Genomic DNA, 12,588 nt, shown 5'->3' with positions numbered 1-12,588 from the left:
TGTGGATTTATCTATGTTTGGATGATGTGTGTTGTTTTCTGTGGGGATCAACGGTACTGAATAACAAGGAAGACTAACGTGTTTCGCGCTGCGGCGGTTACAGCTTATAGGATTAAATCCGTTCGCGGGTGTGGTTGTGTATTATATTTTTCCTCGGTGGTTTTTAACTGAAGACCTTCAAACTGTTTGCGTACAGGCAAAGCACCGCCGACGATATGCTGACCATGGAGTCTGATATGAAAGGCGGCATACTGCACGCCACAATGCCGCCGCATCATGCTTCATCTCTGCATAGTCACTCGTCGTCTCCGTACGGAGCGTTGGGGTCGCTGAGCATGATGAACATCGGTCAATCACAGCTGGGTCATCAGGCGCAACATTTGAGCCATCAGCAGCATCTGTCGCATAGCAACAATAGTAATTCCTATGGACAAACCCATTCGAATCCACATGGCTCTCCACTGCAACCTGGTTCCGGCCTTAGTCCTAATGGACCATCGCAGGCATCCCAGCAACAGACTCCTCCAACGACAGGACTCGGCAACCATCACATCACCTCCTCCGGTCAGAACCATGGTCACACAGGCGTTGGAGGCACTGTAAATCACAATAATAACAATACTAGCAAAGCAGCGCAATTGAATGCCGACCGTGTAAAACGACCCATGAACGCCTTTATGGTGTGGTCACGTGGTCAACGCCGGAAGATGGCTTCAGACAATCCAAAGATGCATAATTCGGAAATTTCGAAACGACTGGGAGCGCAGTGGAAGGATCTCTCGGAAACGGAGAAGCGTCCGTTCATCGACGAAGCGAAACGATTGCGAGCGGTTCACATGAAGGAACACCCCGACTACAAGTACCGTCCACGTCGGAAGACGAAGACTCTGACGAAAACCAAGGAGAAGTATCCTCTTGGGGTAGGTTCACTGCTGCAATCTAGCGAAGGCAATACAATCCGGAATACCAATACAATTTCGGCGGCACAACAAGCGGCCGCGGCGGCTGCTGCCAATCGTGATATGTACCAGATGCCTCCCAACGGCTACATGCCAAATGGATACATGATGCACGATGCGTCGGCGGCAGCGTATCAATCACAGTCACACTACATGAGCAATTATCACCGTTACGATATGGGTCAGATGCACAACGCCGCCTCAACGGGTTCACTGAACTCCTACATGAATGCGACCAGCTACGGTATGTACGGAACCGTATCGGGTGGACAAACGTCTCCATATGGTCTGCAGCAACCGGGATCACCATACAGTTCAATCCAACAGCAGCCAGGATCTCCCTACGGCTTGAACCAACCTGGCAGCCAAATCTCCTGCCAAAGTCATAGTCCCAGTGATTCCAGTGTGAAGTCAGAGCCCGTGTCACCTAGTCCTACGTCAACCAACAACAATCTGATAATGAAACGTGAGTATGGACAACCTACCGGGCCGGATCTAAGCCATCTCATCAATATGTACCACGTGCCAGACATGCAAAGCGCAGAACATCAACGGAATCTAATGCAGCACTATCAGCATAGTGCGTCGCCCGATCTTCAATCTCAACAGCAGCAAGTCCTGCGGACGATGGCTCCCATCTCGCACATGTGAGATTTGGCCAGTTCCGTTGGTCTGCAGTCCATAACCTCATCTTCACCGGGAGCGCTGGCACCGCCTTTATCGCCGGTGCTCAACTCCGGAACTGGTCCGCCACTGTTCCACGGCCATCCGGCGGGGCCTCCAACGCAATCATCCTCATCTTCGTCCTCGTCGCCGCTATCGTCCTACCGGCATCATCATCACCATCACCACCATCATCATCTGAGCAATGGCGGGGGCACCGGTCTTACCATCGGTGCCGGTGGTTCCAGCAGCAGTTGTAGCAGTCTCAGCCTTGGCCATAACCTCAACGCACCGTCCTCGGTGTCTCCCACGGGCACCGAAGCCGGCAGTAGTCTAGGACATCAGCTTCATCATCACATCAGCAATTGTGTTAGTACCGATAGAACTAATCATTTAATGGACATATCGCCACTCTAATCCTCACTTTGCCACCCCCTACTTCGCGGACGTATCGCGATAACGTGAACTTCTGGGAGTTCCCGTTGCAGCGACCCGAACCCGTCCGGTTATTGAGTTCTCGCTTCCCAAAACGTGTTTGTACGTTGTTAAGTTTGACCCGTTCCCTTTCCGATCGAATCCCGGAATTCAAGATTGTGAAGAATCAAATTGCAAGAGGAAGAAAACACAGTGTGATATTAATTTCATTTTTTTTTTCTTTGTAACATTTGATATGAATTTGTACATTTTTATTTGGATTCTCTCTATTTTGTAGCTTTTAAACAGTTGAATTATCTTATTTACAAGCGCCTTTTATTTCAAGCCGTTCTAAAGCCTTAGCCCCTTAAGTTTTCCCCTCTCTAGAAAGCGTTGTTGTTATTTGAAATATTTCTTTTATTTAGACCGCCGGTAGCCAGAAAAAAACAAACTCCTTCTAAATGAAAAGTAGCAACAGCAAGAAAGAACTGAAATGAATCCTTAGCTGAATTTTTGCGTAGCCGGGAAAAATAGATTCCGAGAGCAGAAAAATGTGTGTGCACTGAGGAAAATTCAGACAGTTTGTGAGTTTAGCATTCGATCAATTCGGTTTTAATGATATTTTTTCGGTTTTATACGGGTTGTAGTGTGGAAAAAGAGATTTTTGTCTGGTGTGAAGAAAGTTGTGCATCAATCAGATCTAGTTTACATGCTATTGTTTGCTTTCAAACAATCTTGGTGGAGGTAAAGAACTTCATAATTAAACTTGTTTTAATTTTTGGGAGCATGAAAGTTTAACGGAAAGTAATAACTTAAACTTTGCCCGTGGAATAACATGATAATTCAAATTTAGTATTTGAATAGCAGCCAATAATAATAAAATATCGACTGATTATCCCAAAAGTTCGCTTCAGCGCTATAACACTGTTACAGCTGTTTTTAAGAGTGTCTTAAGATTAATCTAAACTTTTATCAAATGAAAGGATTTTATTCTCATACGATATTCGATCGTGAGCTATCAAATGATGTATTTTTACTCCAAACACTGCGGCCTGGAATCAAACTACAAATATCGAGATGAGAAAACGCATTAGTTACTGACAAGTCCATGTTGAATTCTTGATGTGAAGCATCATGTGCAAAAAAACTTTTTCAAATGTTTACTGATTGGGGATTGCAAGATATTTGAACTTAGCTTGAAGTTCCGACGGATTTTTTCTGTCAGGTTTTAAAATTGGTACAACCTTACCCTTTTGCCAGTTTTTAAGAAAATATGCTAACTGAAAACATCGGTAATCAAAATAACTAAAAATAAAACATTTTCTCGAAGTTTTTTGTGAAGGTTCATGTAACCGTGAATTTTGTCAGTCAATACCATGAATAAAATTCATGAAATCATGAATTACTCACTCATTTTTGAACCACTAAAATAACGCTAGTAAAATAACAAAATAGATGCTTTGGGAGCTGGCCTTCTGTTAGTGAATTCTTTTCTCAGACGTAAGTGCTTTTATTCTTGGTGTTACGATCGTGTGGATTTCTTGATTAATATTGATGTAACCATCATTATGATTGATAAATACATAAGCAATTTATGCTTCTCATGACCTTTCACGATTTGTGATTTTGAACACCGTTTTTTCAGTTCAGTTTACAATCAGTTTTAATAAATGAATCGTAAATTTTCAGTCAATTGGCTAAATTTACAGAAAATCTTTTTTTCGAATTTAGTGAAAAATAGAAAAAAATAATGTTTTATGATTTTCCATGAAAGAGACCAACCAAGTTGGACGATTAAACAGATTGAGTCTGAGTATACATTTAATTACTCCTGACTATGAATTCCTTTAAAAATTGAAAAAAGTTAAAAGGCTCATGCAGCATTTGACATTACGGAGCCGAAATTATTTTTAATTCAAACTATAATGTAAATCGATCGATTAGTGATTCGAGGCTACATCGATAGCAGTAGATAGGCAGTAGATTTCTAAATTAGGCTAGGTAAATTTTATCAAACATGCTACTGACGCCCCGGCGATTTTTATTCCCGTCGGTACCCAGCCAGCTCTCAGGTGACACGAATTATGGACGGAAACGCCCTTCCTGTCGAGTTTTCCTGCTGTTTCACCTCGGGTAGGTGTATTTTGCTACAATAAATAAAAAAGTGCGTGTGAATTATACTCCGCGCCGGTGCTTGGTGGTGCCTCTCAAGCAAGCTGATGCTGACCAGGCAGAAATGTGCGTCGAAAAAACTGAGGAAAAAATCGGCCAACAGCTGACACGTAAATTGAATTAATTGCTATTTGTTCAGCTAAAGACGAACCTGCTGCTGGTTCTGTCCGGCTGTTGGCTTGGTATTGGTGCTGGGTACTCTTTTGTTCGCCCATCATCCTGCTGCTCTCTGCAGCTCGAGTGTGGTTCGACTTCGATAAGCGTCAAGGATTTTATTTTCGTTTTTTTTGAAAATCATTCAAAATAATTTCGACGTCTTTGCTTGCGGGCCTACCCCGGCTCAGGGGACGCGGACGGGTGAGACGGTCGATTCTAACCGAGGCTGAATTTAAGGAGAAATTCGCGGAAAATTGTTTTCGAAACTTTTTTTCTTGCGTTGGCACGGAGCGAGGCTATTTAATAATTAATTAGTGGTCGCTCTGGAATGGAAGGTGGTACCTCGAAAACTGCAGGTCCGTTTGGCAGCAGCGAGGTCGTTTCCCGGAGGTGGCCACTTTAAACGTAGTTTCGAGAGCAGTTTCGTGAACTTAATTATGGATGATTTTGGAGCGATTCGGTTTCAGGGAAAATTCACTGTAACAGTGAGTCGGTGGTTTCGTATCTGATTCCAAGTTGGTCGGAATTTCGGGTGGTTAGCTACCGGTTGTTAGTGAGATAACGCAGAGAAATGTTTAAATCACAAATTTTATGGGGTTTTTAATTAAAAATTGGAGCCAGGCGCACGCTTGGGAAAGAGACTTGAGCACCAAAGACAACGAACCTCTGATTGCTGAATGAAAGCTGATACAGGCTTTCTTTAAATAGCATGGTTCGTATAAATATGATAACTGGAACATTGGAACTTATAGATCTATAAAAGTTTCTCAAAGTTGGCCCGAAACACATTTTATCTACACAGTAAAAAATAAGTTGAAAAATTACATAGCCGGTGAAAGCAGAAAATCTGGATCAAGCAAACGATAGAACTGCGATAGAAGCAAATGATGCAACTCAAAATGAGTTTCTTAGTATATTCGCCAATCTAATGCCAGCCAGTAGACAGTTGTATAATAGTGAGTTTAGTGGCTAAAATTTTCAAAATAGTGACTGAAAAATGATATCGAAGCACATTTTTTTCCAAAAAAAAAAAAATCTGCTTATAGACATGAAAATATGTGTCTGGATACGAAAATACGCTGCCCCTAGACATGGGTAAAGCTGTCCAGACAACCAATAAGCCGTATGTTGGACCAAAATGTTGTTTTACGGCTAATTTAATGCTAATAAGCCGTTAAATAGTACTATACTGCCGTGAATCGCAAATCAGTCGCATCTGTAAAAAGTAGGCATTGAGAAAATAGACTAAGAAGTTTACAAACTCGTTTTTCATACGAAACTTCAAAAAAATCCACAAAATTTGAATATTTTTGAAACTAGATGAAACTTTCATAGTTTGCTTTTCACTTCAAAAATATAAGGATGACCAAAAACACGATTCATATTAGGGCTACACAGTGCGGAAATCTGTAGTGGGTTAGATAGCGGTTACTTTTCAAAATGGGACAATACTAGTTGGTGTTTTTTCATATTTTTTCCGAACAAATTGTGTTGTCTCGTTAATCTAGCTGAAAGATCATAGAAAGATATATTGAAAACTGCTATCAACTCATTTTTGATGAAAATGCAGATGGGACTGACTTGGGATACACGGCAGTATATAAGCCGGATTGGGTCCGATATAAGGCTTATGGTTACCTGGGTGGTCACTAAAAAGTCAGTATTTTCACAAAAAAAGTAAATGAATTGGCCACTAAAGTCACTATTTTAGGGTTAGATTTTGTAGAACAATTTTGACAGAATTTCATGAGTGAGGTATTTAAATAGTTGGGTTGAAACCTATGACGATTTTTCGTCAGATTTGTTTAACGATTTGTTATCGAAATTTCTAGAGTCATTCTCGGTGGAGAACCAGGAGGGATCTCTGGCCTAAGTATATGTTATAGAAGAAGTCTGAAACAAACGTTTTCGGAGGATAATTTACAAGGTGTCGACTACCTGAAAAAAAACTTACATAGTCATGGAATTTCACTAGAATCCAGGGAAGAAATATTCATCGATACTATACTGCAACATAAAACGAGTAGATTGTCTGCAAAGTTATCGATTGGACCAACTCCCCAAAAATTTAGAAATTCTTCTACGAAATCCACATAAAATTTCTCTAATAATTCCAAAATGTTTATTCTGCAATTCCTTTAGAACAGATATAACTTTAAGAATTTCTGCAAGATTTTTGATGAATAATTCCTCGACATGAATTTCTTTAGTAATCCAGAATATTCCTTGAAAGCAGACACTCTAGGAGTTTGGTTTGAAGGAATTCCTTCAATAATCCATTGAAATTTTGTAAGATTTCTTGCAGATACTCATAGAAGAATTTGTTGAACAATTCGTTCCTCAGTACATTGCTGAAGGCACGACAAAATTAAGAGATACAGCAATAAAACTTTTTATTAGCGCATCATTGAATCCCTGAATGCAGTTCTTCAAGAATCTATAGATAAATTTCTTCGAATTATCGAAAGTCTAAACTATTGAGTAAAACAAATTACTTGTAACGAATAATTATCGAAAGCATTCAAAATAAATGAATAAAAAAAAGCTTTTGTGATACCTGAAAAAAAAAAACCTTTCCAAAGTATTCCTGAACTCCAAATGTTATTCTTGAAAACTTGAAGACTTCAAGAAATTATAAAAAAAAAATAGATAAACCTCTGCTGGTGTAATTACTGGAATTCTTACCGTAATTTTTGGATTAGTTTTTGGCAGACTAAAGTAAGAGTATTTGGAACAGTTTATGAAACAATCCCTTTGGAAATTAAAGAAGTATGTATAGATACAAGAACGTTGGGGAGCTTCTGATGGAAATGTTAGAAGAGTTCCTGGAGCAATAGAAACTGAAAAAATACGTTTGAGAATTCCAAGAGAAAAATCACTATTGCATTTTTCGAGAATGTTCTTCGGCATGCCTAGAATTTTACCTAAAAAAAAAAAAAAAAAAAATAGCTGGCCAAATTTCTGGAGCACTTTTTTTACTCAATATAGCATATTTTGTCTTTATAGTTTTGCGTTTTACATATATATTTGGTATACTCAGATAGCGGAAGATGACGAAATTGACGTTTATGTCTGAAATTTGTGAAATTATTTCTGAGTTAGTAAACTATGTAACTTAGTGACTAAGGACTTTCTAAACGTCTACTCAGGTTTTACCACTTTATTCATTCGAATTTTTCAGTTCTGAAAGTAATTTCTCAAGTGTGCAAATTATCTGACAGGTGTACTTGAGTAAAGTAAAACCTTTGCTTAAATATACATCATGCAAAAGTAGTCTTCTACAAATCGTACTCATTACGATTTAAATTAATCTGGAATTTTTCTGAAAACGACTGGAAGGTCAGGGAAGGTCAGGGAATTTAATTTTCAAAATTGAGTCGACACCATGATTTGGGAGATTCACTACTGTTTCAAAAATATTATTCAAGGAACTTCATTGAAACTCAGTAGAAAATTAGTTCAATATTTTTTGTAAGAATTCATTCTAGGTTTACTTTTTCAGTTTCAAGTTGTTTTTTCAGTTGTTAGTTCATCTCAGGACCAATGCACAATGATCCGACCTAACCCTTCATTTGAACTAAGTAAATTAATTTAGAAAGTTTTTAACCCGAAAAATCAGTTATTTTTGTCTAGCTTTTTGAGTTCTGTTTGATCTTCCGACCTTGACACTTGCTTCTGCGGGAGCGGGTGGCGAGGGCAGGATCGAACATGTCGCGCGTCGGTCGAGTGAAGTGAAAAAGTTCCGCGATCGGTTAGTTCTGATTGATCTTCGACCTTGACGATTGCTCCTTGGCAGTGCGTTAAAAAAGCCCGAGCAGTCGTCAGTTGTTTTCCCTCTCGGGTCGTGCGCCTGTTTTCTCTGAGTGCTTTTATATAGCCGGGCAAACGATTTAAGCTAAATGTGGATTGTTGCTGCTCAGTCAGTGACGGATCAATTGGTGAGCTCGTTTCATGCTACTATTTCTAATCTATAAAATATGTATGACTGTACATTTAATCGTTACAACGGTAGGACGTAAATATGATTTTTCAACAAACTATGAATGGTTCGTCACTGTGAGTGTCGACATAAACTCTAATTCATGAATTATTTATGTTTAACATTTTTTTGTTTTCCAAACACCCCTTTCTTTTTATCTTTATTTTTGTAATTATAAAAAAAAAACTTTGAATGGTTCGACACTACAAGTGTAGACTTGCGAAAGGTTCACTTTATTCAACAAACTTTGGATGGTTCGTCACTGTAAGTGTCGGCATAAGAATAAGAGTGTTCTATGATGTTCCAGCCAATCGAGTTTTTGTTTCTTTTCAAATAAGTAAAATATAATAACACATGCTTTTGTCCTGACAGCTGTAGTAATGTTACATTTAGATATTTCTTCAACAAACTTTGAATGGTTCGTCACCTCAAGTGTCGGCATAATTTTCCTTTAGGGAAAGTGTACCAGTTGTGGCCATAGTGGTTCCCTATTTCGCCATACGTGATATCTTGAATGCCTTCACATTTTGGAAAATCTTTTGGGTTTTAGCAGTAAAATAAAGAATAAATCTTCATGTTAAAACATTCAAAAAGATTAAAAATGTAAAAGTTAGCCAAATTTTGCATGTGGCCAATTAGGGAGCCACTATGGCCATGGCTGGTACACTTTCCCTACATAGAAATTGTTCATATCAAATGAAAATATTATATTTTCATAAAAGCATATTTACATTTGACAGAAAACTATTTATCATGGTCTAATCACTTATCAAAGTGAATCCTTTGACCCAACGATCCTCCCCATTAACAAACATCCTTCCCAGTAACCTTTGTGGAGATGCAGAGGCAAACACGGTCTCCAAATAGCAAAGGTTACACACTAACATTCCTTCCCCCAATCCCACCTGACTGCAAGGACGTGGCCGGCGCCGTTATTGACCCTGTATAAATAGAGGCACTGAATTATGCACATTGAAGAAGATTATGGCCAATCCCAGCCGAACTTCTAGTTGATTCTTTGTGCATTTTCACTGACTTCGGTCAATCACGGAATAGCAACCATTGATATGTGTAGTCAGTCTAAGCTAAGCTAAGCTAAGCTAAGCGAAAAATCAGTTATTTTTGTCTAGCTTTTTTATTTTCAGTTTTACGTGAACGTGATCTTCGAATCGCAAAGGAAGTAATGATACACATTTTTGCTGAACATCGCAAGTTTGTAATTCTTGTGATTTTGAAGTTATAAGTAATTTTAAGTGAACAACTAGGAAATCTTTAGATGCCCATAACTCGATTTTTTTCTTTTAATGGCATTCGAAAGACCATACAATAGGCAAAAACTGTGAGAACGTAATTTTTGTAAATTGAAAAAAAAAATACACTTAAGAACTCGAAAATCGCCTGTTACTCACAAAATTTGAAAGTTACCGGCGTGCTGCCTTCAGCAAAGTTGTAGAATTTAACTTAAAATCGAACCAACTCCATGAGTTATTGGCATCTGAAGATTTCATAGTTTTTCACTTAAAACTGCTTATAATTTAAATCAAATTATAAACTTGCGATGTTCTGCGAAAATGTGTATCATTACTTCCTCTGCAGCTCTTTTGAAGACCACGTTCACGTAGAACTGAAAATAACTTTCAAAATCGATTTAATTAGTTCAAATGAAGAGTTAGATCAACAGTGTCTCCGACAAAGTTTGTTAAAATCAACATTTTCTTGAAGTTTACAGAAGAGCACAGCCTCAAATTTCTTCAAACAAAAAGTGTGCGTCAAAATTTCAACTTAAATAAGGGCCACCCTAGTCAACTTTGTTGTTAGAAGATGCAAAACTCAATTACGAATAACTTCTCTCAAGACATCGACCGTTTTAAATTAACGAGAACAGAGAAAACACCTTTTTCCTGCTAAAATGTCGATTCGGACTATTGTGCAATGGCTTTACTTTTTTTTCGAAAAAAAAGATGTCGCTATAACTGACTGTCTTGGGGATCAGATTTGATCGCTGGTCCTCGGCGTGAGAGGCGTGTTCTCTAACCACTACATCAGGTCCACCCCTTTTTCACATAATATGATTGTTCACTATTACGCTGAGACGAGACTCGCGGAGACGGTCTTCTTTTCCTTTGATTGCTGAGTTTTTTCTTATTCCACTCTGTGTTTACATCAATCATTCGCAAGCCGTTTAAACCCTCACATGGACATCTCAGTAAACAAATATTGCGTTTGCATCACACCGAAGCAAAAATAGGGTTTTGAGGGAAATTTAATGCCAGCAAACGTTGCAGACATAAGAAATAACTAGCCTTGTATTTAGATTTATCAGTATCTTTGGAAAACTGCTCCGTTGACTGAGATTTTTAGTAACAGTTCATTTTGAATACAATATGTTTTACTTTTTCAGCCATAAAAACGACGGGCTGCATTTGACGTTTCGTGCCAGCGAAATCTAGGCTGCATACGACGTTGATATTTTTCCACTTCGCGAGTCTGTCTCAGCTATAATGAACGTATTTTTGTTTTAAAGCATATTTCAGAATTATGTTTTTAGCTTTAAAGTTACTTTTCAATGACTATGTGATCTTTTTTTTTTTGGCCATACTGTCAAACCTTTATGAGGCGATATCTGAAGGAACCATCGACACATGGAAATATCGAGTAATGGAACAGAAATGCTTTGGAACGCAGTTTAAGGGGACCATCATAGTAACCATGAAATTTTGTTGGTTTCATGAGTCGATATCGAGTTGTGGAACATCGATCATGGAGGTTTCCCTATATTTGCTCTTATCCTCTCTTGATTCTTTTTGAGCATTCCTAAAACGACTCAAATAATCATATCTCCGTTGTTTCTGAAGCTTTTTTTTTATTTTACCGCTAACGGGACCGGTCACGTCACTAGTTTTCATATGTCAGAAAAGATATGATATTGGTCACATGGTTCCGGAGTTATTCCGGGGTGCAGTGGGGTAGGTTTTTTCCCGGATGACGATCCTCTTATAAAATGCTTTAGAAACTTAGACTTCGACATGTCATTCTCCATGATTTATCAAAACGAGCTCACTTTAAACCACTTAGGACATTTTTGGTCACTTTGGTCGCATTTCGATAGTCTTTCGGACACTTGGTTCCTCTGGAGAATTGGTCATATATGGACCAGTTATGAAACAGAGATTGCGACATATCAATCTTCAAGATTTTTCGAATAAAGAATATTGGAGACTATTTCAATCAGTTTTAGTCATATTGACCCCATTCCGGTGGGCTTCCGGACACATGTACCCTCAGGAAAGTGGCAATAAATGGGCCGGTTATGATGCAGGGCTTGCGACATATCAATCTTCAAGTTTTTTGAAATACAGTGAATCCTCCATGAGTCGATGTCTATCCATCCAACAGCTATTTCTGTTCCGTTAGTCGATATTTCCATGAGTCGGTGGTCCCTTCAGATATCGATTCATGGAGGTTTGACTGTAGTTACATATGCCACATTCCAGAAGTCTCTGGGCACCTAAACAAATTCCTGGAACAGTTTGAGCGGAATATTGGAATATTGGAATTCCAAGAAGCTTGAGGCTTACCTACTGAAGGTGTTTTGTTAAGATTACTCGAGAGGTAGGTCAGACATTCCCACTGTCAATAATTACTCTAGAACTTCTGCAAGCCATTCCTTCAACAAGTCTCTCAAAAATACGACCTAGGTTTCGGCCAAACTGTATTCGTATACCTCGATCAGTAAATGCAGTCCAAAGTTTTGTCAGAATTTTTACCACAAATTTCTCTAAGAAATCTGCCCACAAATTGCAAAAAATTCGCTAGAAATTTCTATGCTGAATTTTCACCGAAATTATCTGGACCAGGGATTGAATGCTGAGAAAATTGAGAGTATCTCTCACTTATCGCTCGATGTAACAGTTATGAAGCAGAGCTTGCGACATATCAATCTTAAAGATTCTTCGAATAAACTATGATGAAGACTATTTCAATCGGTTTTGGTCACATAGACCACATTCCGAAAGTCTTCCGGGTACCTGGTTCCCTCAGGAAAGTGGACATATATAGACCGGTTATGAAACAAGAGTTGCGACATATCAATCTTCAAGATTTTATGAATCTAGTTTGTTGGAGACTATTTCAATAGTTTTTGAAATAGTCACATAAACCATATTCCAGAAGCCTTCTGGGCACCTGGACGAATTCCTGGAACATTTTGAACGGAATATTTTATGCAGATTTCTTATACAGTTT

At 38.7% G+C, this 12,588-nt stretch overlaps 1 protein-coding gene across 1 annotated transcript in view; it reads left to right on the top strand.

Annotated features, from left to right (window-relative positions):
• LOC5564327 (transcription factor SOX-3) overlaps positions 1-2,362 on the top strand; it is a 96,083-nt gene extending 93,721 nt beyond the window's left edge. The window contains exon 3 of the mRNA XM_001648604.2: positions 197-2,362. Coding sequence (XP_001648654.2) covers positions 197-1,610 — 1,414 coding nt within the window. The 3' untranslated portion in view covers positions 1,611-2,362. The remainder of the gene's footprint in view (positions 1-196) is intronic.
• Positions 2,363-12,588: the final 10,226 nt, after the last annotated feature.

The sequence above is a fragment of the Aedes aegypti genome, chromosome 2 (genome assembly GCF_002204515.2).
Source record: "Aedes aegypti strain LVP_AGWG chromosome 2, AaegL5.0 Primary Assembly, whole genome shotgun sequence".
NCBI classification, from domain to species: Eukaryota; Metazoa; Arthropoda; class Insecta; order Diptera; family Culicidae; genus Aedes; species Aedes aegypti.
Note: the sequence above shows the minus strand (reverse complement) of the source record. Positions and strands in the feature narration are given on the sequence as shown.